Source organism: Sorex araneus, chromosome 1 (genome assembly GCF_027595985.1).
Source record: "Sorex araneus isolate mSorAra2 chromosome 1, mSorAra2.pri, whole genome shotgun sequence".
Lineage (NCBI taxonomy): Eukaryota > Metazoa > Chordata > Mammalia > Eulipotyphla > Soricidae > Sorex > Sorex araneus.
Genome location: NC_073302.1, coordinates 291027518 through 291053139, shown reverse-complemented (window position 1 = coordinate 291053139; position 25622 = coordinate 291027518). Strand labels below are relative to the sequence as shown.

At 60.8% G+C, this 25622-nt stretch overlaps 1 protein-coding gene across 20 annotated transcripts in view; it reads left to right on the top strand.

The window, feature by feature from the left end:
- DOCK9 (dedicator of cytokinesis 9) overlaps positions 1 to 25622 on the top strand; it is a 237162-nt gene that overhangs the window by 191863 nt on the left and 19677 nt on the right. For 11 of the 20 annotated variants that reach the window (XM_055146246.1, XM_055146218.1, XM_055146188.1 and 8 more), the window contains 11 exons: positions 30 to 96; positions 3696 to 3743; positions 7700 to 7836; positions 15536 to 15651; positions 17171 to 17308; positions 17422 to 17604; positions 19865 to 19978; positions 20083 to 20298; positions 20848 to 20905; positions 22814 to 22920; positions 24165 to 24287. In XM_055146246.1, coding sequence (XP_055002221.1) covers positions 30 to 96; positions 3696 to 3743; positions 7700 to 7836; positions 15536 to 15651; positions 17171 to 17308; positions 17422 to 17604; positions 19865 to 19978; positions 20083 to 20298; positions 20848 to 20905; positions 22814 to 22920; positions 24165 to 24287 — 1307 coding nt within the window. Of the gene's footprint in view, positions 1 to 29; positions 97 to 3695; positions 3744 to 7699; positions 7837 to 8380; positions 8425 to 15535; positions 15652 to 17170; positions 17309 to 17421; positions 17605 to 19864; positions 19979 to 20082; positions 20299 to 20847; positions 20906 to 22813; positions 22921 to 24164; positions 24288 to 25622 lie in introns of all 20 variants that reach the window. The other 9 variants (XM_055146277.1, XM_055146227.1, XM_055146252.1 and 6 more) reach the window with 2 other exon arrangements.

Here is a 25622-nt window from a genome sequence, read left to right as displayed (position 1 = left end):
TTCTGACGAAGCCCCTGTGTGTTTTCTAGACGCTTTGTTCACCTACTGGAACAAGGCTTCCACCTCTGAGCTTATGGACTTCTTCACCATATCCGAGTGAGTATTCTGGTCTTTGCTTGCTGCCCCTTGATTTTTTTTTTTTCCTGGCTGATTCCTAGCGTGAAGAATCCTGTAGAGCTGACCCAGACGTGCAGGGCAGTGGGTGCCGGCTACCAGCCGGGTTTGGCCTGATGGCTCCACTTCTTAGGTGGAGTCTTCTCTGCGGTTACAGCCGGCTGTCCACATCCGTGGTCTGCAGCCCCAAACTCATGAGGGCCCGTGGGTTCCAATGTCTGTTAGCAGGGGTGGATTGGCTTTTAGTTTGGTTTTATTTGTTGTTGTTTATTTGGGGCCACACCCAGCACCACATCCATGAGTTCTGATGTCTGTTAGCAGGGAGGGGAGGAAGTGGCCTGGTATTAAGGGACTTTCATATATAGACAGGCTGGGGAGAGTTGGGCTTACTTGCAGGGATCAGGCAGATAGTACAGCAGGGGGGGCATATGCATGGTTAAGGGTGGCCCAAAATTTTTATTTTAAAAACACCCTACCCAGGCCTGGAGCAACAGCACAGCGGGTAGGGGGTGTTTACCTTGCACGCAGCCGACCCGGCTTCGATTCCCAGCATCCCATAGGGTCCCCTGAACACCGCCAGGAGTCATTCCTGAGTGCATGAGCCAGGAGTAACCCCTGTGCATCGCCCGGTGTGACCCAAAAAGAAAAAAAAAAAAACCTACCCACTGTGCAATAGCTCCAGCCCCAAAAAGAAAAAAACATTTAAAACAAAACTTGTTTGCAGATTTTGATTCCTAACTGGGCCTTTGGCTGCCCTGCTCAAGTCTTGCTCTTTTGCCTCTTTCTCTTGGAGCTGAGCCTCAGCCCTGCTGTCAGAGCTCACGGCCCAGCTGGCGGAGACAGGCTCTGCATGCGTGGCGGGTATAGAACAGGCTCTGCATGCATGGCTAGTGCAGACACAGGTTCTGCATGTGTGACAGGTACAGGTGGCTGGTGGAGACGCAGGCTCTACATGCGTAGCAGGTGTACAAGCAGACTCTGAGTACGTGGCTGGTACAGAAGCAGGCTCTGTGTGCACGGCTGGTGTAGACACAGGCTCTGCATGTGTGGCTGGTGTAGACACAGGCTCTGCATGTGTGGCTGGTGGGGATGCCGGCTCTGCATGCAAGTGGTTAGTGGAGACGCAGGCTGTACATACGTAGCAGGTGCACACGCAGGCTCTGAGTACGTGGCCGGTACACGAGCAGGCTCTGTGCGTATGGCTGGTGTAGACACAGGCTCTGCATGTGTGGCTGGTGTAGACACAGGCTCTGCATGTGTGGCTGGTGTAGACACAGGCTCTGCATGCAAGTGGTTAGTGGAGACGCAGGCTGTATATACGTAGCAGGTGCACACGCAGGCTCTGAGTACGTGGCTGGTACACAAGCAGGCTCTGTGCGTATGGCTGGTGTAGACACAGGCTCTGCATGTGTGGCTGGTGTAGACACAGGCTCTGCATGCAAGTGGTTAGTGGAGACGCAGGCTGTACATATGTAGCAGGTGCACACGCAGGCTCTGAGTACGTGGCCGGTACACGAGCAGGCTCTGTGCGTATGGCTGGTGTAGACACAGACTCTGCATGTGTGGCTGGTGTAGACACAGGCTCTGCATGTGTGGCTGGTGTAGACACAGGCTCTGCATGCAAGTGGTTAGTGGAGACGCAGGCTGTACATACGTACCAGATGCACATGCAGGCTCTGAGTACGTGGCCGGTACACGAGCAGGCTCTATGCATATGGCTGGTATAGACACAGGCTCTGCATGTGTGGCTGGTGTAGACACAAGCTCTGCATGCAAGTGGTTAGTGGAGACGCAGGCTGTATATACATAGCAGGTGCACACGCAGGCTCTGAGTACGTGGCCGGTACACAAGCAGGCTCTGTGTGTATGGCTGGTGTAGACACAGGCTCTGCATGTGTGGCTGGTGTAGACACAGGCTCTGCATGTGTGGCTGGTGTAGACACAGGCTCTGCATGCAAGTGGTTAGTGGAGACGCAGGCTGTACATATGTAGCAGGTGCACACGCAGGCTCTGAGTACGTGGCTGGTACACAAGCAGGCTCTGAGTACATGGCTGGTACACAAGCAGGCTCTGTGCATGGCTGGTGCAGACACAGGTCCTGCGTGCATGGCAGGTGCAGAGGCCGGCTCTGTGTGTGTGGCTGACGGGGATGCAGGCTAGTGCACGTGGCTGGTGCGCACACAGGCTCCGTGTGCGAGCCGTTTGAAGGCAGAGCGCAGGGTGCACTCACTGACGTGGGCCAGTGCTCTCTTTCTGCCCAGAATCTCATTTAAGCTGATACAGAAACTGAGATTGGAAAAAAAAAATTCTCTCTGACAAGAGAAAGTGAGATCTTCCTTTTTTTTTTATCTGCACTCTCTCACTTTTCTCTGCAGTCAAGCGGGCCGCCTTCTGTGAAGCGCGTTGCTTGTACCCTCGGCCCCGCCCCTCCCCCAGATGGCTGGGCCCAGCGTTCTTTCCGGGTTCCGAGAATCTGATGTGCCGAGTCGACTCTATGCCACAGCTTCTGCGTTTCAGGCTGCGGCTAACCGCCAAGCACGTTATTATCTCTGCACCAAACACTATTTTTGCTGGGCTGCGCTGAGTTGAGAATAGCTGCGGACACCGCGGCCATACATGGTTGGTCATTTGCTGACCAGTGTGTTCACAGGACGCCAGGTGGACGCCTGAGTCCCTCGGTGCTTCCCGCCCGAGTGCAAGTTACAGTCTTGGCACGTGGCCTTGTGGGCACTTCCTCTGGCTAGCTGGGTGGCGTGACAGGGACACAGCTCTACGAGGGCTTATTAGGCATTAGTGTACCCACCTCGCAGATACACACGGTGAGCCAGAGTGATAGCACAGCAGGTGGGGTGCTTGCATGCGGCCAACCCAGGTTCGATCCCTGGCATCCCATAGGGTCCCCTGAGTACCACCTGGAGTTACTCCTGAGTGCAGAGCCAGGTGTGGCCCCAGAATGAAAATAATAATAATCATGATTATTATTATCATTTATCTCATATAAAAATATACATGATTCCTATTTTTTTTTTTTTTGCTTCTTTTGGGTCACACCCGGCGATGCACAGAGGTCACTCCTGGCTCATGCACTCAGGAATCACCCCTGGCGGTGCTCAGGGGACCATATGGGATGCTGGGATTCGAACCCGGGTCGGCCGCGTGCAAGGCAAACGCCCTCCCCGCTGTGCTATCGCTCCAGCCCCACATGATTCCTATTTTTAAGAACACGTGGTGTCGATATAATAAAATAGAAACTAGGTATTTAAGAGAGCCCCCTACGGAGATTTGAAAGGGGGAAAGTAAGTAACTCGGGCAGCGCAGATGGTGTCCGGGGTGACAGCTGAAGCCAGTGGCCCGGAGGTACGGGCCCAGGCCGGTCAGCTCTGTCCGGCCTGGCCTTCCTTCCGTGTGGCGCTAAGGACGCCCCCCTCAGCTGACAGCGGCCACTAAGTAACTTCCTGCGGGCCGGCAGAGACCTGAGCATGTGTGTGGAGACCGTAGTTGGGGCGGGAAGGGGTGCAGGGGGGCGCGCCCCGGCTCCCGTCCCAGGCTCACCTCCTCCCCTCGCCTCTCCCGCCCTGCAGAGTCTGCCTGCACCAGTTCCAGTACATGGGGAAGCGCTACATCGCCAGGTACTGTGGGCACGCGCGTTCGCAGGGCTGCGTGGCTGTCCGTGCCCCTCGCGCCCGGGTGTGTGGGAGCGGCCTTCTTCCTCGCCCCGGCCGCCGGCCGCCTGGGCAGCAGCCAGGGAGACAGCTCGGCCCCGCCCCTGCCACTGCCTCGCGTCTCCTGGACAGGCCCCCTGTGGCCCTGGGCGGCCCCTGGCTGTGCCCCTCGCCCCATCTGCGCCCGAGCCGTCCCTTCCCCGGCTCCAGCCCTGCTCCATCCCGGCCCCCAGCCTCTGGGAGCTGTTCCTCATCAGAGGGCCTGGCTCTCGGCTGGGTCCTGAGAGAAGCACATTTCATTCCATCCTGTGGGTGGGCTCTGCACAGAACCTTCCCTCCCTCTCTCCCTCTCTCTCTCTCTCTGTCTCTCCCTCTCTCTCTCTCTCTCTCTGTCTCTCCCTCTCTCCCTCTCCTTTTTCTCCCTCTCTCTCCTCTCTCTCCTCTCTCTCCCTCTCTCCCTCTCCTCCTTTCTCTCCCTCTCCTCCTTTCTCTCCCTCTCTCTCCTCTCTCTCCCTCTCTCTCTCCCTCTCTCTCCCTCTCCCTCTCTCTTTTCCTCTCTCCCCCTCTCTCCCCCTCTCTCTCCCTCTCTCCCCCCTCTCTCTCCCTCTCTCCCTCCCTCTCTCTCCCTCTCTCTCTCCCTCTCTCTCCCTCTGTCCCTCTCCCTCTCTCTCCTCTCTCCCTCTCTCCCTCCCTCTCCCTCTCTCTGTCTCTCCCTCTCTCTCTCCCTCTCTCCCTCTCCTCCTTTCTCTCCCTTTCTCTCCTCTCTCTCCCTCTCTCCCTCTCCTCCTTTCTCTCCCTCTCTTCCTCTCTCCCTCTCTCTCCCTCTCTCTTCCCCTCTCCCCCTCTCTCCCTCTCTCTCCCTCCTCTCCTTTTCTCTCCCTCTCTCTCCTTCTCTCTCTCTCTCCCTCTCCCTCTCCCTCTCTCTCTCCCTCCCCCTCTCTCTTTTCCTTTCTCCCCCTCTTTCTCTCCCTCTCTTTCCCTCTCTCTCTCTCTGTCTCCTGCTCTCACTCTCTCTCTCTCCCTCTCTCCTCTCTCCCCCTCTTGTTTTTGTTTTGGGTGGGCCCTACCCGGCAATGCTCAACACTCACTCCTGGCACTCTGCATTCAGGGATCACTCCTGGGTCCTGGTGCCCGGGCTCGTACCCAGGTGGGCTGCGTGCCAGGCCAGCGCCCTCTCTTCTGGGCATTCCCGCGCCCACCAAATCTTCTCTCAAGAGGAGCTTTTTCTCCCATGGCGGCGGATACTCCCTCCCGCTGGGTTTAAATCCAAGCAGTCCTCAGCCCTCCCGCCCCACCCCTGCCCCGACACTGGGTCCCGCACGGGGTCGAGAAGAGGTAGAGGCTGGCGGGCTACCCTCCAGCTCCCATCGAGGCACCCCAGCCCGCTGCCCCGTCCCACCCCCACGGCCATGCACACAGTCTGTGGGTGGCGTCTTCTGGGTTGAATGTCTAGGAAACGGTATTCCCAGGGCCTATGGATATCACCCTCCTGTTATCGTTTTGATCCACTTGATCCTACACGAGCATTGATGTTTTAAGAAAAACTCAACCGTCTAGTTGTAACAGAGATTTTTGAATTTTTTTTCTTCAGTCGTATAGAATCCAGAGAAGTAGAGAGCGGTGTTTTCAGAGACTTTGGGTTTCGGCCTGAAGATCTTGCTTTTTATATCCACATTGATCTTTTCTCAACATTCGGAGACATTTGGGGACTGACATTTTGTGAAACCAAAGTGTTTTCTCTGAACCAAAAAAAAAAAGAAAGAAAGAAAACAAAGCACACGGAGAGGGACCGTGGGCGCTTTCCTCCCCCTCACGGTTCTCCCTGGCAGGCGGCCCCCCTGGAGCCCTGCGAGCTGCACTCTCTGACCCCCCCCCCCCCCCGCCCCGGCAGGCAGCCCCCCTGGAGCCCTGCGAGCTGCACTCTCTCACCCCCCCTCCCCAATTCCTAACAGTCACTCTTGCATTTGATTCTTGCATCCGCGCTTTGGAGGCCAACGTGCAAATATGTCCAGGTGTGCTGGGCCGGCACCCGAGTCCACTCGCCCCTCTTGGCCGGGGAAGCCAGAGACGCGGGGACGCGCAGCCGTGTAGCCATGCACCGGGCAGCCCCGCCTGCCCACCCCAGCGGCATCAGAGCCGGACATGGTGTGCAAGGGGGGGTCTCTACCCTTGAGAGCGTTTCCGTGCAGGAGCGCGTGCAAGCCCCAGCTCCTTTGGGTTTTGAGTTTTCTCACACCCCCCCCCGCCCTGGATGTAAATTTATTTTGTTTTGTTGTTTGCTTTGGGGGCCACACCCGGCAGTGCTCGGGGGACCCTGTGGGATGCCGGGGATCGAGCCCAGGTGGGCCGTGTGCGAGGCAGACACCCTCCCTGCCGTCCTATGGCTCCGCCCCCCCTGCCCCAGGACATTCACACCTTTTTCCGAGCAAGCCTCCTGGCGCCGGACGCCCTGTAGATATTTGCACGGAGCCCGTGCTTCTGGCGTGTCGAGGGATGCGTGGGCGTGGGCGGCGAGGGGAAGGTGCCGCACAGCCCCGACACGGGGAGGGCTGCCCACCCAGCCGTGTAGCCGTGCGACAGGTGACTGGGGTCCCGCGTGGCTGGGGACCTCTGGTGCGGGGGGGCCGTCTGGGCACCCCCCCATGCATGCGTGACTGCCCTGCACACGGAACACCACACGGCACAGCGGGCTGGGCGGGCGGGCTGATCTCTCACCCACGCCGGGCGCTAACCCCATCACTTTTCCGTTCTCTCTGACCGCTGACAAGTCTAACAAAGGCCGTGGCTCTTCCTCCGGCCCGGGTAAGCACGGAGGGTGACTCCCGCCTGCCCACGCATGTGCATGTCTGCGCCCCTCGGCCCCTGCAACCAAACGAAGCAAGGCAGGAAGTTCGGGGTTTGGGGCTCTTGAATCTAAAAAAAAAAAAGCCTTTTTTCTTTCTTTTTTCTTTTTTTTTTTCTTAATGTCCGGGTGTCCCCCGGGCCCCCCAAAGGCACAGAGATGCTCACAAAGGGACTGAAAGCACCTCCCGGCCCCTCCGGGAGGCCGCGCAGGGCTCTGGGGGCTCTGCTGGCTTTGTTGGCTTAGTTGGCGGCTGCTCGGCTGTGCCGCCCAGTGGGTGTGCGTGTGCGTGTGTCTGCTGTGTGGTGTGTGTATATGGTGTGTGTGCATGTGTGTCTGGTGTGTGTGTGGTATGTATATGTGTGGTGTGTGTGTCTAGTGTGTGTTGTGTGTATGTGTTGTGTGTGTCTGCTGTGTTGTGTGTGTCTGCTCTGTGTATGTCTGATGTGTATGCATGTGTGTGTCTGCTGTGTGTGTTGTGTGTGGTGTGTATATGGTGTATGTGTGTGTGTGTCTGCTGTGTGTGGTATGTCTGGCGTGTATATGTATGGTGTATGTTTCTGGTGTGTGTGGCGTGTATATGTGTGCTGTGTGTGTCTGGTGTGTGTACATGTGTGTGTCTGCTATGTTGTGTGTATGTGGTGTGCGTGTATGTCTGCTGTGTGTTGTGTATATATGCTGTGTCTGGTGTGTGTATGTGTCTGCTGTGCTGTGTGTGTCTGGTGTGACTGTTGTGCATGTGTGTGCATGTGTGTGTCTGCTGTGTTGTGTGTCTACTGTGTGTATGTCTGATGTGTATGCGTGTGTATATCTGCTGTGTGTTGTATATGTGTGGTGTGTGTGCGTGTGTGTGTCTGCTAAGTTGCGTGTGTGTGGTGTGTGTCTACTGTGTGTCTGCTGTGTTGTGTGTGTGTCTAGGGTGTGTGTGTGCACGCACGCACGCGTGTCTGGGCTCTCGTACACCGGTGGCTGTGCGGAGCAGGCCCCCTTCCCTGCGCCTTGGCCTGGCCTCTCCCCTGCTCCGCGTCTCTGCGTGTAACCGTCTAACTCTGGCTTCTACCCCGTGTCACTCGTGTTGCAGGACCCAGGAGGGGTTGGGATCGCTAGTTCATGATCGAAACTCTCAGACCTTGCGTGTTTCCCGTAACAGAACAGGGATGATGCATGCCAGATCGCACCCGCTGGGCAGCCTGGATAACTCTCTCCCTTTTAACCACAGTAAGTCCCCCGGCGTCCGCCGTGACCGCCAGCCGTCTCCTGCGTCAGCTCCGTGGGCGAGACCCAGGCCGCACCGCACGGCACCACACCGCACCACACCACACACCACACCACACCACACCGCACCACACCGCACCGCCCGCCAGCTTAACGTTTCTTCCAGCTCGGAGCCCGCGGGAGAGGAGCCCGCGACAGTTCCCTCGCGGGAGAGGAGGCAGGATGTGGATGCTGGGCGCCCGCCCCGACCCCCCGGAATTCCTCAGGTCCACCTGCAGCGCAGCCGGCCCACGGGCACTGCTGTTTGTGCCGACTGCCAGGGGTTGCCTATCTCCAGGGGCCGCCTCCCACCCGTCTCCGGGCCCCGCCCGGGCCAGGCCCCCCCGCCCTCGCTGTGCCCCCGAGGCTCGGAGCTGACCCAGCACCCACATCCTCGCCATCCCCCCGCAGGGCGTAGGCCGAGCCTTGACAGGCCTGTGAAGTCCAGAATGGATGCGTCCCGGTGTGGAAAAAACCAGTAACAAAGTGACTTTTTCTGTGTTTTCAGTGTGAGAAAGATATCAAGTGTGCTTGGAATTTCTGTAGACAATGGTAAGATTCAATCAGGCCGGGGTCTGCTCTGAGACCCGCTCCCTTGCAAAGCGACCCTTTCCGTTCATCTCGCCTTGCCTTACCTTCGGGGCTTTGTTCTAACGTCACACCCGAGATTCTGCCAGGACGCGGGCCATCGTTTCCATGACTTCTGTCTGTCACCCGCGGGGACGGGGGATCACTGCTGTCTGTCACGGGAAATTGCAGCATTTCATCTTCTTGAGAGCTTCTCAGAGCAGGGGGCCTGAGCGATAGCACAGCGGGGAGGGCGTTTGCCTGGCACGCGGCCGACCCGGGTTCAATTCCCAGCATCCCCTGTGGTCCCCCGAGCACCGCCAGGAGTGATTCCTGAGTGCAGAGCCAGGAGTGACCCCTGTGCATGGGTGGGTGTGACCCAAAAAGCAAAAAAAAAAGAGCTTCTCAAAGCAGAAAACCTAAAACAAAAGACACCAGCCCGCGGCCCCTTGGAAGCCAAGGTGGGTCCCTTCCGGTCACTGCCTCCTGCCCCCGCAGACGGAGCCTGCCGCTGTAGCGAGGCGGTCACTTGTTCTCGTGTCAGGCGCTGTCTTTCATACCGGGGAGCCATGTCTCCGCCTCTTTCCGGCCAGCACAGCCCCGTCCACTATGGTGTCCGAGCCACCTTCTGCGTCCAGTCGGGACTCTGCCCGGAGCCTTTCTTCGAGGGCAGTTCCCCAGGCCGGGGACTCGGAGTACAACCCCGGTCTGGTGCGCCCCCAGCAGTGAGCCGGGAAGGGCGCGCTCGCCTGAAATCTCTGTTTCCTCACTCTCTTGACTTCGGGGTGTGGGAAGCTCCTCCCGGGCCCAGCTCCTCACAGGGGGCAGCTGGCCTGGGGCAGGCGGCAAGGGGCGAGTTCTCAACCAACACCTTGCCCGTTTTTGGCGTCTAGTTCTGCAGGCAGGGGGGTGGCGGGGAGAGACACCAAACGGAGTGCTGGGTGTTTCCCGTGGGTCAGCGTCCTCCAGGAGCCGCGGCCACGGCACCCGCTGACACCTGAGCTTAAACACGGAGGCTTTTCCCACAATTCCCGAGCCGACCAAGGGCCTGTCCCCCAGGAGAATAGAAATGTGCCGAGTGGCCCATTCACAGAGAGGCGGCGTGGACAGGAGGCTGACCACTCCGTGCTCAGTTCTGAGTCCGCCGGCCTCCCTGCCTCCCCCCGCTGGGGAGCCTAGACTCCTGTCCCCCAGTCCCAGGGACGTTCCTCTCTGCCTGGCCCCGTCCCCTCCCTGTGAACAGCGCGGCCTCAGGCCCTTCAGCCGTGACTGTGTCCTGGTGGTTCCTGCTGGCCCTGCCCTCGCTGCTGCCTCAGTTTCCAACCTTATATTTGGCGGTCGTGACCTCCCTCTCCTGAAGCCTTCTTTCTGAGCTCCAGATTGTCCGCTCTGCCAGAACCCAGAGGACGGTGCAGCATCACACATGTGCATACACATGTGCGAGCATGTGCATGTCCCGAGGCACGCATGACTTGCTCTCTCCGCACCTAGACTAGCCCTGTGCCTTTTTGTGTTTCAGTTGAACGCAGAGCACAGTACCTCCTTTGGGGGCAGCCAGTATCACGTAGGCCCAACAGGGGACACTTGTCAGGACACCAGAGTCAGAAATGGATTGATTTTAGAAATTAATCAGAATAGCAGGGCCGGAGCCATAATACAGTGGACGAGGCGCCATCCTGGCACACGGCTGACTCGGGTCCCAAGGGTTTCCTGGGCACCGCCAGGGGTGGCCTAAACAGCGACCCCCAGACGACAGAAAGGGCCCCCTCAATATTTTTTTCTGTTCCTCTGTGAAAGAAAGGCCTTGACAGAGCTCATCTTGGCCAGCGGGGGGCAGCAGAGACCAGAGACTCTTAATCCAGTGGCGGCCTGGCGGGCTGAAAGCTGCTCCTGATGGGACAGGGGTGAGACACTGCTTGTCACACAGCCCATCCAGGTTCCATATCTAGGACCATACAGGGTCCCCCGGAGCCCACCACAGTGAGCCCTGAGCACAGAGCCAGGAGTAAGCCCTGAGTACCACCTAACGTGGCCCCAAGTCCCGCTGCCTGCAACACACACACACGCACGCACGCGCGCGCGCGCGCGCGCGCGCGCGGGGCATTGTCCAGAGAACTCAGGGAGCCCCGCAGACAGGGGGCCCAGGTCAGTGGCCCCCACGGGATATCTTCAAAGCCACTGAGTGGAACCCAGGCAAGACCCCAGAGGGTCCCGGCTTCACAGCGAGCACTGAGAGGGGGCGGGTTGGAGAGGGGAGAAGCCCCCGGGCCGGCCAGCTCCACTGAGATTCTCCCCCAAGTGCCACCCAGGTGTGTGAAAAGTCAGTGAGTTCCCTGACACGCCCCTGCCGGCCGTGGGCCCCCAGGACAGATGTGGGGTCAGCGGGCACCTGGAGCAACGGCTATATGGGGACCCGGGCCCCAGCCCGAGGGGAAAGGGGGCAGTGAGCCACAGGCGGTGGGCACCACACTGGCCAGCCTGGCCCGGCACTGGACAGTCCTCTCGTGCCAGCCCCCCCTGCCCGATGTTGGGGGGGGGGACAGAAATGCCCGAGGGGAAGTGCCCCGGGGCATTCCCTGGAGCGCTGAGGATCGTGCCTGAGGCCGTGGACCCGAGAGGAAGTAGAGGGTAGGTCGGGGTCTTCTCCGACTGCAGGGGGCCGTCAAGGCCTTCCCTGGCATCGTCCTGAGGCCACGCCACGCCGGGGATCCAGCCCTCTGCCCGGCTCTCGAGTGGGCCAGCCTGTCCGCTCACCTGGGCTCGAGGGTGGCCCTGGGCTCAAGGACGAGGCTGGGTGAGGACCCCCGGCGGGGTCTGCCCGGTCACGGGTCACGTGAGGGGCTTGACCAGGCAGCTTGTGGGGCCCGTCTCTCCCAAGTCCCGTGACAGATGCAAGAGAAGGAGGAGGTGGGGAGGGAGCTGGCCTTGCACGTGGCTGGCCCGGGTTCGATCCCCAGTACCCCTGATGGGGCATCCCGAGCAGGGCCAGGAGTAAGCCTTGAGCATGGCCAGGTGTGCCCCCCCCACCCGCCACAGATTTTAAAAAAGGAAAGGAAGTGAGCGTTAAAGCCATCTGTCCTCCAGGGAGGGCAAACACCTCCGTCCCCCGAGTAGCGTGAACTCAGATGAACATGCCCTGGATAGGGTGAAGCCCGCGCACAGCAGCGCTCGGGGGAGGTTTCCTTTTATCCTGGTGGTGCATGCTTTGGGCTCCCCCAGCAGTGCTCCAGAGCGACTCCTAACTCTGTGCTCAGGAGCGACCCCTGGCAGTGTTCAGGGGACCGTACGTGGTGCCTGGGGCTTAAAGCCAGTTCAGCCCCACCACAGCCCTGCAGAGAGCCTGTGTCTCCCCTCCCCTCCCAGCTCGCCCGGCCCCTCGGAGATGTTTTTCGAGAGGAGACGCCTCGTCTGTTTCCCTGAGGACAGGGACTCGTTACAGCTCAGGAAAGGGGGACATCTTAGAGCCCGGCTTCCCTACGGCGGCAGCAGGCAGCGGAGTGGATGCCCAGCACGCGTGCCTCGGGCTTGTTCTCACCCGGTGCCCCGGGTGCCAGTGGGTGGTGCCCAGTGCCCAGGGCACGTGTTCTCCTCAGGGCAGAAGCCCGGGTGAGAGGCTGAGCAGAGCAGGTGACAGGAGAGGGACGGTCCTCACATCCCAGGCTTCCGAGTGTGGAGCAGATGGCTTAAGGGAGTGACCGCAGGGTGGGAAATGCTTGCACGTGAGCAGAGACCCACTCGGAGCTGGCCCAGGGCTGAGGGGAGGGGGGCGGGGTCCTTCCACTCCCCACCTGCCAGGCTCTGCTGCCCCCTAGTGGAAGTCGGGGGTCGGGCACAGCCCTCCTGGCTCTGCCAGCTTGCAGGCGCTGCTGGCCCAACCTTGAGCACACGCTGCCTTTCAGACGCCCCTTCTTTCTGTGTGGGGTGCTGCTGAGGAGATCCAGGGGTCCCACCAGCCACTGGTGGCCAGTCGCAGGCACCCCGAGGTGCCCAAGGTACCGCAGCCTTGCTGGGGGCCCACAGGGAGCAAGGGAGTGAGGCTCGGCCAGTGCCCTAACCATGGGACGCCTCCCAGGCCTGCCAGGACAGACAGCGTCGCTGGGCGCTGGCCCTGGGCGGGCTGGCCGTGCCCCTCGCTCTTCTCTAGTGCCGGGCTTCGTTTGGGGGTGTATCGACAAAGCATCCAGCAGGAGCCCCTGTGGGTAGGGCCGGGTTGGGCTTCTGAATGAGGTGGCTGGGGGAGATGTGGTCACGCTCCAAGGGGCCGTTTCTCTTCTTTGTGATTTAAACACACACAGAGATTTCCCTCCAACCCCTGTGTTCCCCAGGGGACACTGCTGTGACTTAGCGGTCAAATGACAGCGCAGAGAAATTTCTGCCATTCACAAGCCACATCACCAGGCCCCAGTCTGGGACTCCTTCTAGACTTGAGGCCTCGTGCTGGCGGCCGTGATGTTTGAGCTCCTGCTCCTCTTAGCCGCCTAGAGAGAGGATGGGGACACTGGACCGCCAACGCCAACAGGGCCTGGGTTTGGGGGAGGCCACACTCGGCGGTGCTCAGGGCTTGCTCCTGGCTCAGTGCTCAGGAATTAACACATGGCGAGGCTTAGGGGACATATCCGGTGCCAGGGATTGAACCTGGGTCAGCCAAGGGCAAGGCAAGTGCCCTCCTCACTGAACTATCGCTCTGGCCCAAGAAATTATTTTTAAACCATCAAAGCAAGTTTCCTGTTAGAATTTAACCCAAGCTGTGGAATTCCCCCGGGGTGGGAGGCAGCCCCGGAAAAGCTGATTCCAGCTGTTCTGATGAAAGGCCTCTGGGTGGGTCTGTCTTGTGGGTTCTCGCCCTCGCTCCCCCCGGTGAGCTCCCAAATGCTGTTCATCCACCGGTTTCTGTCCCTCTCCCGGTCTCTGCCTCTCACCAGGCAAACCTCACTGGACGCGATGGTGCGGTGAATGTCAGTGCCAAAAAAAAAAAATAACAATAACATCCATCATTCTCCACTGTCAGGAACTTAACACCCACCCAAAGGCAGAGATCAAGAGAAACAGAGCACAGAGTCAGGCCTGGGCTGTTTTCAGGGCTACGCAGGTCCCTGTGAAGAGCTCTTCCGCGTCCTTCCCTGCAGAGTCCCCGTGGCCCCGGGGTCCTGACCTCACCCAAGGCAGCTTCTCGTGGTGCAGCCCAGACGGGGGACACCCCGCTCAGGCGGTTTCTGTGCCATGAACGACTCAGGAGAAGTTTCTCCGCTTTCTCTGCCCTCGCTGTGTTCCCGGCGTCCTCCTCTCTGGAGCGCGGGGGAGAGTCTTGCCCCTTGGAGAAAGACCTGCCGTGACGGGACCATCTCTCTCCGTGCCTAGAGCAGCCCGTAACACCTCTGCGCCCATGTTGACATACACACTCCACTAATGCATACCATCCCATGACTTACCACCTCCAGTCGGGCGCCAGGCCGCCACTCAGGGCTCAGTCGGCTTTCGCGGTCAGTCACGGCGGAAGGTCCCGGTCCGTGTGGAAGCGATGAGTCTTCACCATCTTTCCTTCTCTTCCACATTCCTTTCAGACCTGTTGGCTTTGACGCTTTATTATGGAAGTAAGTCGGATACCGCAGTCAACTCTTGGTCACCTTTCAGGAGTCGCCCTGACCGAGCGTGTCACTCGGGTGGTGCTGGCATTACCCAGGCGTCCCCCCCTCAACCCCCCACTCCCCGGGCCGGACACTATTCTCGGAGCTTCACAGAGATGAAGGCAGGGCTGCCCCGTGCTCTGGACGGGGGACCAGGCAGGACGTGACCCAGCCAGGCTTGTGTCTGAGGTAGCTTAAGTCACTGAGTTTTGTGGGGGTTTCTTGGTTTCCAGCTGTAGTGCTGGCAACATGGCGACAGGAATGCCAACCTCTATGGGGCGAGAGAGCAGAGTTACAGCACCTTCCCCGCCTCCAAGTGCCCAGGGCCACCCTGTCCTGTTGCTTCTAGTCTACCTTTTCCATCCCCCCCTTTTTTTTTTCTTTTTGGGTCACACCCGACGATGTTCAGGGGTTCCTCCTGGCTCTGCACTCAGGAATTACTCCTGGAGGTGCTCAGAGGACCATATGGGATGCTGGGAATCGAACCCGGGTTGGCCTTGTATCAGGCAGACACCCAACCTGCTTTTTTTTTTTTTTTTTGATTTGTTTGGCATCACTCCTGGTGATGCTCAGGGCCTCCTCCCGGCTCTGCACTCAGGGATCACTCCTGGTGGTGCTCAGGGGGCCATAAGGGATGCCGGGGATCGAACTCAGGTCAGCAGCGTGCAAGGCAAGCGCCCTCCCCGCTGTGGTCTGGCCCCGGCCCTCCCCTGTCCCCGTCTCCCGCCCAGCCTGGCCGTCTGAGTTCTGGCGTCCGGGGCCAAGTTGGCTCCTCGCTGGAGACTGTCTGTTCCCTTGTCGGTGTCTCCGTGAAGCAGGGATGTGTGAGACCCCCGGTGTGTGTCCGCGCTCGGCCTGTGTCCACTTCACTCGACCCCCTCTGGTTCTCCGTGCACATTGCTCAGTCCCGCCCCCCTCGGAATACCTGTGGCCTTCCCCGAGGCTTGAGCACAAACTCTGCGCACGTCTGTGGAGTCACAGAACTCCGCAGAAGCCGAAGTCATTCGGAGAGAGAGAGGGAGAGAACCGGAAGGCGGGCGGCAGCCCGGGCCCAGGTTGTGCCTCAGACTCTAAAGCGAAAACAGTCAGGATGGGCAGACTGGACCGAAGCAGCCTCTGGCCGGCCAGGGGACTAGAGTCGAGAGCCCAGCCACGGCCCCCCGGGAGGGGAGGGGGTGTGTCGGCAGCCCTAGGCCCGTTTTATAAGTGTGTAAAGTGTGTCAGAATGTCCATCCCTCCCCGGGCTCAGAAGCTCCCAGAATTCTGTCCGGCCCGGCGCGAGCCCTTCTGGTCGGGAGAGCCGTGAAACAGAGGCGGACACTTCCGTAATGACCCCTACCCCGCCCTCCGCCAAGGGCTCCCTGCGAGCCAACGCCCCACGGGGCCTCCTGGAAATGAGCAAAAGTTGACTGTGTCCACCCCCCCCCCGCCCTCCCGCGCCCCCGCACTGACCCTGTGCCACGACCCCACAGGCTACGGCCACTCGGACGCGGATGTCCTCCACCAGGCCTTCCTGGAAGCCAACCTGGCCACGGAGGTGTGTCTCACGGCGCTGGACACGCTCTCGCTCTTCACGCTGGCCTTCAAGGTATGGCCAGCACGGCTCTCCCGGCGGGGCCAGGGGCGGGGCTGGTCAGCGCTCGGGCGTCCACTGCAGAGCTGCTCCCCGCGCCCTCCTCTCCTGCCTGGCCCTCCCTCTGCCTCTGCCTTCCCTCTCCCTCCCTCTGCCTTCCCTCTCCCTCCCTCTGCCTTCCCTCTCCCTCCCTCTGCCTTCCCTCTCCCTCCCTCTGCCTCTCTCCCTCCCTCTGCCTTCCCTCTCCCTCCCTCTGCCTTCCCTCTCCCTCTGTCTTCCCTCTCCCTCCCTCCGCCTTCCCTCTCCCTCCCTCTGCCTTCTCTCTCCCTCCCTCTGCCTTCTCTCTCCCTCCTAAAAAATTCTCACCCTTCTCTCTCTCCCTTTCTCTCTCTCCCTTCTGCCTCTCTCCTTTCTCTCTTCCTTTGTTTCTTCTTTTTCTCTCTCCCTGTTTCCTGTCCCTTTTGTTTCCCTTCTCTCCTTTCTCTCCCTCTCTTAGTCTCTCTCTCTCCCTCTTTCCTCTCCTCTCTCCCCCATTCTCTCCCTCTCTCTCTCCTCCCCCCCCCCACACACACACTCAAGAATCGTTCAGCCTCCTTCCCTTAATCAAACCAGTTGGGACCAGACCATAGCACCGTAGTGCAGCAGGAAAGACACTTGCCCTGCGTGCCTGTTTGGTCCCTGCGTTCCATCTGTTTCCCTGATCCCCACCGTGAGTGATGCCCGAGCACGGCTGAGTGTAGCCTGAAAGCGACAGGAAACTAGGGGTCACGAGCACGACCTTTTTCTCTGCAGGCACGTGGGTAAACAGGTGAATGAACGGAGATCTGCCCTGCCTGGGGGCAGCGGGGGCTGCACGCCACCTTATGGTGCGCCCCGAGGCCTTATGACAGCCCCTGAAAGGGAGAAAACTCCCCTTCGTCTCCCAGGCACACACGGGCTGTCAGGCCTCCGGCTCCGAGAGAATTCTGTGTCTTCCTAGAGGATTCGTGGCCGTGTTTGTCTGTCTGTCCACGCCGGTGCCGCTGTTTATGCCAGTCTAACCACATTTGATCGTGCGCCACCACCGGCACCGTCTCTCTCTTTTTTTTTTTTTAATGTCAGAGTCCTGCTATTTATTCAGACATTGACTAAGCAGACTGAATTGGGTATGAACTCCACATTACTTAAAAAAATTTTTTTAATTAAATATCCGTGAGGTAGACCGTTCCAGAGCTGTTCATAATGGGGTTCAGGCATACAGTGATCCAGCAGCGTCCCCCCCAGTGTACATTTCCCACCACCAAGGCCCCCCATTTCTTACCACCCCCCACCCCACCCCCCCCAGCCTGCCTCTGTGGGAGGCACTTCCCCTCTTGCTCTCTCTCTCTCTCCTTTTCCTTTTGGCACCGTCTCGTTGAGTCCTGTTTTGTTCAGTGCCCAGGATCGGCACCTCAGGGTGCCGACAGCTGCCCGCAGCAGGGGGGGTGGGGGTGGCCTTAGCGCCCGGCCCCTGTGCCCGGCTTACCGGCCCGCCCCGTGCCCCACGTGCTTTCAGAACCAGCTGCTGGCGGACCACGGGCACAACCCGCTCATGAAAAAGGTGTTCGACGTGCACCTGTGCTTTCTGCAGAAGCACCAGTCAGAGACGGCCCTGAAGCACGTCTTCACCGCCCTGCGCTCCTTCATCTATAAGGTGAGCGGCCGCGGGGCGGGGCGGGGCTGGTGGGGCGGGGCGGGGCTGGTGGGCGGGGCTAGTGGGGCTGGCGGGGCGGGGCGGGGCCGCGGACACCTGTGCTGTGTCCCCAGTTCCCCTCCACCTTCTACGAGGGCCGCGCGGACATGTGTGCGGCGCTGTGCTACGAGATCCTCAAGTGCTGCAACTCCAAGCTGGGCTCCATCCGCACCGAGGCCTCGCAGCTGCTCTACTTCCTCATGCGCAACAACTTCGACTACACGGGCAAGAAGTCGTTCGTGCGCACGCACCTGCAGGTGGGCCCCCGGGCGCCCCCTCGCCTGCCGGCCGCCACCGCTGGCATCCTGGGTCTGTGCCGGGCCGGGCGGGAGCGGCCTGAGACCGCTGTGCTGACTGACAGCCTGTCGGCCACGCCCCAAATAGGACCCCGGCAGCAAACAACGCCCCCCACCCCCCATCCTCCAGGCCCTGGTCCTTCCTTGCCATCGAACTGCCCACACCTGTGGTCACCTCTCTAAAGGGGCCCTGGGGAGCAGGCGCGATGCTGATGAGTCTCGTGCAACGCTCATGGGGGCACGTCAGAGCACTTCTTTTGTGTCTGCATGTGTCCATCTGCTTGTGTCTGCGCGTGTTCATCTGCGCGTGTCCATCTGCACGTGTCCCTCTGCGTGTGTTGTGGGGAGTGTCTCTGAAACAGTGCTTTGGGAACTCCAGGGCCCCTCTTCAGAGTTCTTGGAGGCCATGCTTGGACCCTGGGAATCACCAAGCCGCCGGGAGGTGCTCGGGGACCATGTCTGATGGTGCTCAAGGACACGTCTGGGGGTGCTTGGCAACCACACGGTGCCAGGATTGAGCCGTGGCGGGCCACGTGCAGGACCAGTGTGTGCTCGAGTCCTCCCCTCAGTGCCCTCCTGCCGCCCCTGTGCCTTCCAGCATCAGCTTGTTCATGGGCTGTGGTGGGTCCCCAGGGAGCACCGGCCAGCCGAGAGGCAGATGCCCCACTCTCACAGGGCCCCGTGTGCCAGGAGGCCCCTGGCCGGGAGCTCGAGGGTCTTCCAGGGGAGAGCAGTGCTCTGGGCCCCGGGAACTAGCAAGGCACCCCAGAGGGCATCTGCTGACACCACGGCTGGGGTCCCCTCTGGGGCAGTGAAGCCCGGGCTGGGAGACTATGGGTTAACTTAGTTTAAAAAAAAAAAAAAAAACCTAAAAGTCCATTTTGTTTTGTTAAACCGCTAAGAAGTCATCGGGGGATGCCCCCCTCCCCCCCAAAAAAATGAAATCCCAGAGATTGATACCAATTCAGTCTCTTTTATACCAGTTCGGGATACCAAGGAAGCCTGCTTTTGAGCCCCGCACTGTTGGGTCCCTAAAGCGGCCCTCTCAGGCTAAGTCCCCGGGGACCCCGAGTCGGAAGGGCACGTCACGCCAACACCAGCTGCCCGGGTTGCGGGGATGGGGGAGGAGCAGCGGGACCCACACCCAGGGGCCAGGCTCCTCAGACAGTGAGCACTGGGAGGCGAGCCACCTTTGCAGCCAAGCAGAGCCCCCATTCTGAGGGGGAGGGCAGGGAAGCTGCAGGGGGCAGGGCCGTGAAGATCTGGGTCCTTTTCCCTGGGAGTGTCCACGTCCTCCCCGGTGACGTGGGCGCTGGTTAGTGACCACAGATCCCTCTCGTCACAGTGCTCCCTGAGGGGGCGGCGGTTCCATGGAGGCCTGAGGGCACAGAGGTGTCCCCGGGTGGGGCGGCGGAAGGTGGAGGACGACTCGTGTTGAACTGTCCCTGGGTCCGGGGGCGGGAGAGGCCGGCGGGGTGGGGTCCATAGGCTGTGTGAGGGGGTGGGGGGAAGGCGGTGCTGGACGAAGGACTCCCTCCAAGGGACAGACCTGCTGCTGCCCTAATCTGTGGCACACCAGGGCTGGAGCGATCGCACAGCGGGGAGGGTGTTTGCTTTGCACATGCTGTCCTGGGTTCGATTCCCAGCATCCCATAGAGTCCCCCAAGCACCACCAGGAGTAATTCCTGAGTGCAGAGCCAGGAGTAACCCTTGTGCATCGCCGGGTGTGACCCAAAAAGAAATAAAAATTTAAAATAATAATCATCTGCAGGGCTGGAGCCATAGCACAGCGGGGAGGGTGTTTGCCTTGCATGCGGCCAACCCGGGTTCGGTTCCCAGCATCCTATATGGTCCCCCGAGCACCGCCAGGGGTAATTCCTGAGTGCAGAGCCAGAAGTGACCCAAAAAGCAAAAAATAATAATAATCTGTGTCATGCAAGAAATTGCAGAGGCAGCGCGTGTTGGGCCTTCTGTGCCCTTATTCCAGCCCGACCCCAGGAGGGCACGGTATTCCTTTGGGAGGGAGCAGGGGGCCGGTGAGTGAGAGATGGGGGGGTCTCTGCCAGGCAGACAGGCCAGGCCGGCGAGGCTGTGGCCCTCAGTGAGGGCGTGTGGACTCTGCAGGGCTGGCCAGACCCCGGGCTGCTGTCCCCAGTGGAGCCGGGGGAACCCCAGAGGGCCCCAGGCCCCGGGTGACGGCCCTGGGCGGGTGCGTCCCCAGGTGATCATTTCCGTGAGCCAGCTGATCGCGGACGTGGTGGGCATCGGCGGCACCCGGTTCCAGCAGTCCCTGTCCATCATCAACAACTGCGCCAACAGCGACAGGTTCATCAAGGTGGGTGCCGGCCCCGGGGCCCTCCCTCCCAGCGTCCCCACCCCGCCCCGCCCCCCAGGGCTGGAGCCGCCGCGGGCACGCGCCCCTCTCCCCTCCCGTTGCAGCACACCACCTTCTCCTCGGACGTCAAGGACCTGACCAAGCGCATCCGCACGGTCCTCATGGCCACGGCGCAGATGAAGGAGCACGAGAATGACCCCGAGATGCTGGTGGACCTGCAGTACAGCCTGGCCAAGTCCTACGCCAGCACCCCCGAGCTGCGCAAGACGTGGCTGGACAGCATGGCCCGGATCCACGTCAAGAACGGGGACCTGTCCGAGGTAGCCCCGGCCCCCGCCCCCCCACCCGAGCCCGTGATGCTGCTTGGAAGAAAGTGCCCCCCGCCCTTTTGATTTATTTTATTTTATTTGGCTTTTTGGGTCACACCCGCGATGCTCAGGGATCACTCCTGGCTCTGCACTCAGGACTCGCTCCTGGCAGTGCTCAGGGGTGCTGGGGATGGAATCTTGATCTGCCACGTGCTGCCCTGTGGCTCCAGCCCCGGAAGCGTCCCCTTTTGACTGCGGTGGGCGGGGGTCAAGGTGCCCGGCTGTTGCTTGCTGCTGAAGGCCCAGGTTTGATCCCGGCACGGGGGAACCAGCAGGGCGCCCCCAGAATGCCGGGCCGGCTTCCTCCTGGTCACCCGAGCGTGGGGCCCCCTCTTCCCGCCCTGACCTCGGCTTTGTAAGGCACTGAGGCGTCACCCCCAGCCACCGGCCTGGGCGCCACGGGGTGGGGGGTTCCAGGTGGCCCCACGGGTCAGGTCCCTGGGGTGGGTGGGGGTCCCGGCACGGCACTGGCTGACCCTTGGCTTCTGGCATCCCCCGCAGGCGGCCATGTGCTACGTCCACGTCACGGCCCTCGTGGCGGAGTATCTCATGCGGAAAGGTGAGGCTTGGCTGGAGAGGAGAGGGCATGGGCAGCACGGTCGGGGAACCCAGAAGGCTTCAGGCACATGCGTGTGTGTATGTACGTGCACACACATGTGCATGCGTGCACCTGCCTATGTGCTTGGAGCTGGTGTGTGTGTATCCGTGTACTTGTCTGTATGTGAATTTGTGTGTATGTGTCATATACATGTCTGCATCTATATCTGTGTGTCTGTGTATTAGTGTGTGTATATCTGTGTCTGCATGTATGTGCATCTCTATGGCTCTATGAGTGCGTGTGTGTGTATGTCTGTGTCTGCATGTATGTGCATCTCTCTGGGTCCATGAGTGTGTCTGTGTGTGTATGTCTGTGTGGCTGCATGTGTGTGCATCTCTATGGCTCCATGAGTGTGTCTGTGTGGCTGCACGTGTGTGCTTATCTGCATGTGTGTACAAGTGTATATCTGTCTCTGTGCCTGTGTATATGTGTGTGCATGTGTATGTCTACGTGTTTGTATGTCTGTGTATATGTGTGTATGTATATGTCTGCATGTGCTTGCGTGTCTTAGCATGTCTGTGTGTATGTCTGTGTCTCTTCACGTGTGTTTTGTGTGTTTATGTATGTCTCTCTTTCATATGTGTACATGTGGGCACAGTCCTATGTGGCTGCATGTGTGTATACCTGTCTGTATTACGTGTATCTCTGTGTATTCCGTGTGACCCCTTGTCCCCTCTCTGATGTGGCATTTACTTGACCAGCACAGAAGAGGACCCACAATCCAACAAGGCACGTGGCGGGCGTGTTGCCGTGGGCTTTCACTGGCGCTTCCATGGTGCCAAAATCCCATCACTGAGAGAAACGGGGGCCTTCCCCGGGGGGCTCACCCCAGCCCCCTCAAGCCCCCGTACCCGGACATCGTTCCCCAGGTCTAGGGGCAGACCCTTCCCCGGGCCCTGAGGAGCAGGGAGCCGGCCTGCGGGAGCTTCCGGGCCCACCCCGTCCACCCCTTGCCCGTCTGCTCCCCCCCCAGCCGCCCACGTGCAGGAGGCGGTGCCTGACTCACGCCTTCCCTTTGCTCCCCGCTCAGGTGCCGGCACCCTTGATGTCAGCCTCCCACACGGTCCGCAGGGAGGGGTGCTGGGCCCTGTGGGGGCCTCTGAGGTGTAGGACCCTGGGTGCTTGGGGGGCGTGGCCCCGGGACTCTTGCTGCCCGTGGCACCGGGCGGGGGCAGGTCTTTGTTGGACCAGGTCTGGCCAGGAACCCCCAGAGGGGCAGAAGCCCCAGAGGGGCCGTGACTGCTTGTCCCGGGGGTGGCCCCCGCTTGCCACCAAGGACTTGTGCCGAGTCCAGGACGTGCCGCTGCTCTCGGCCACGTGGGGGCTGTTGGCGCTGGGGCCCACTCACTGAGCCTTACTCCTGGCTCAGTGCTCCGGGAACCGTGTCAGGGACGAGCCCGGGTCTGCCTCGTGCGAGGCCAGCCCCTCAGAGCCTGGACGATCTTGCCGGCTCCTGGTAGCTGGTCTGAGAGGCTGTTAGAGGCAGGGCTGAGGCGCGCTCCGGCCAACAGGGAGCCTGACTCATGACCGGGGGCTGGGGGGTGGAAACAGCTGCCTTTCACGTCCTCAGTTTCCCTCTGACGCACTCCGGCTATTTCTTCCCGGCCTCGCCTTAGCCAGTCCGGTGCGGGGCCCTTCGCTGTTTGTGCCCCCGAGCCCCGCGGCTCTGTGTGTTTCAGTCGCGGGAGTTCCTGTCAAGGCGGGTGCGACACAAAGGGAGCGGGAGAAAAAAGCGGGAGAGGGGAGGAAGGCCGAGCACTCAGCACACAGCCCCACGCGCCCCCTGGGAGCCTCCCGAGACCTGGTTTCACCGCCTCCCCCAGGAGGCCCTCCAGGCTCACCCTCCCTGCCCGTCTCTCCCGCCCCCAGGGATGTGCCGACAGGGGTGCTCGGCCTTCCGAGTCATCACCCCCAACATCGACGAGGAGGCCTCCATGATGGAAGACGTGGGCATGCAGGACGTCCACTTCAACGAGGTGAGCACGGCCCCGGGGGTGGGCTCACTCCAGGTTGTGGCCATCCCACCCCTTGCAGCCCCCACCCCAAAGCCGGCTGGAACCACATGGCAAGATGGTGCCCGTGGCAGGGAAAATGGCACTTCCTCGTCCCATGGAATTTTGCTGATAACATTGAACCCTGGCATTGTTCATGAGGTTGAAGTGGGCATTTTTTTGTTTTAGCGTTTTTTTGGTTTTTGGTTGTTTTTTTTTTTCCTTTCTTTCTGGGGACACGCCTGGCGATGCTCAGGGGTCACTCCTGGCTCTGCACTCAGGAATCACTCCTGGTGGTGCTTAGGGGGACCATATGGGATGCCAGGGATCGAACCTGGTTCGGCTACGTGCAAGGCAAACACTCTCCCCACTGAACTCTCTATCACTCCAGCCCGAGCTTAAAATGCTTTTAATGGTTTTTTTTTTAGCTGGAACGGTAACACAGTGGGTAGGGTGTTTGCCTTGCACACAGCTGACCCGGGTTCAATTCCCAGCACCCCACAACTCGGCGGAGAGCCAAAAGTCCTTTCTGAGGTGCCCCCTCCCGACCGACCCCAGGGGGCTCGGGTGCCCTGGGCAGCTGCTGCGTCCAGCCCTGGGCGTCCCCTCCGTCGCGCAGAGCAGCCTTCTCAGTCCTCCGGCAGGTGCCCAGGGTGGCACTCGGCCTCCCCCCGGGGGCTGATGGGAGGAGGCGCCCGCGGGCACCTTTGATTAAGTCCGAAGCGGGTGTCCTTGCCGCCACCTGGCACTCGGCTGCGGGACCCAGCACAGGCCTGATCCCTGGGGCGCAGGGCTGGGTCTCCCTGTGGTGCCGGGGATGAGACACGCTCAGCGGGCAGGCGCTGTCCCTGGGGGCCGAAGCCGGCTGGCTGCGGTGCGGGCAGGGCCCTGCGGGCAGCTCTCAGCCCGGGGAGGCGGGGAGGGATGGGGCAGGAGAACCGAGACCCTTTTCCTTGGCAGCACCGGAAGCAGCTAAACCCCTCAGCGCTGTCCCGAGCTTTAAAGGGCGGTGGGGGTGGACAGCACCTAGCGGGGGTCGCTCCTGGCTCCGTGCTCAGGGAGACAAAGACGAGAAAGGTGCTCACTGGTGGACGGACGGGTGCTCGATCATCGTATGACCGAAGCTAAGTCGTGCACATTTGTAACTGTGTCTCGAGGTGACGCAATAAAGAGGATGCATGTCCTCCGCGTGGCTGCCTCACGGGCGCCCCCTCTCTCGTCCTCCCCAGGAGGTGCTCCTCGAGCTCCTGGAACAGTGCGCGGACGGGCTGTGGAAGGCGGAGCGCTACGAGCTCATGGCCGACATCTACAAGCTCGTCATCCCCATCTACGAGAAGCGCCGGGACTTCGAGGTACGAGGCAGAGACACGGGCCCAGACCCCAGACTGGCGAGTGCGGCCCGCCCCCGCCCCGCCCGGGCTCAGAGCCTCCGTCCCAGGCCGCTGGGCTCCGTAGCTCCGACCATCCCCGCGGAGACGGTCCGGGCCCGAGTCTCTTTGCTGGTCCCTGCAGGGGCAGACGGTGTCCGCAGGGGCTCAGCGACCCCGCCCGGGAAGCCGGGGTGGGGGGGGGAGGGCGAGCCGTGCCAGGGACGGCCCCCCACAGGGGCCCGGAGATAGTACCGGGGGCAGGAGCTTGCCCCGCCTGTGGCTGACCTGGTCCAGCTCCCGGCACCACCAGGAGTGACCCCTGGGCCCAGGATCAGGAGTAGCCCCTGAGCACTGCCAACCGTGGCCCAAACCCCCTCCTATGACAGAACAAACAATCCTATAAAATACTTAGGGACCGATAGCACAGCGAGTAGGGCGTTTGCCTTACACGTGGGCCGACCCGGGTTCGATCTCTGGCATCCCATATGGTCCCCTGAGCACCGCCAGGAGTAATTCCTGAGTGCAAAGCCAGGAGTAACCCCTGAGCATCGCTGGGTGTGACCCAAAAAGCCAATAAATAAATAAATAAAATATTTTGGGGTGGAGCAATAGCAGAGGGGGGCGGGGGGGCATTTACCTTCCATGCTGCTGACCCAGTTCAGTCCCCTGCACCCCAGAGAGTCCCTGATTCATATGTTTCCACCCGGACTCCATCAGGAGTGCTCCCTGACACTGCTGGGTAGCACCCAAACAAACAAAAATTAAAAATGGAGCAAACCAGAGGAGATGGCGTCCCGGGACTCGCCCTTGGCAGCCTCTCGGGGTTCCCGGGGGTACGGGGATGTCCAGCTTACCTGCTGCTGCACGGACCCCCGGGGTGCTCAGCACCCAAGGGTGCTTTGGGCAGGACATGGAACAGAACAATAGCGAACCCTCATCTGTCGCACCCGCAAAGTGTATTCTTAGTGCCCCCCGAGACAGATTCCTTTGGGGGGGTAGGGATGCGATGGGGTGTAGTAGCTTGGACCACACCTGCAGTGCTCCAGGGCTCGCTCTCTCCCTTCCCCTCCCCCTCTCCTTTCCCTTCCCCCTCCCCCTCCTCCCTTCCCCCTCCTCCCCTCCCCATCCTTCCCTCCCCCCTCTTTCTCTCCTCTCCTCTCACCTTCCTTCCCTCCCCCTCCCTCTCTCCCCTCCTCCTAGCCCTACTCCTTGCCCTCCCCCCTCGGTTCCTCCCTATCCTCCCCTTCCTCCCTCCCCTCCCCTCCCCTTCCCCCCTTCCTCCCCTCCCCCTCTTCCCTCCCCATCTTTCTCCCCTCC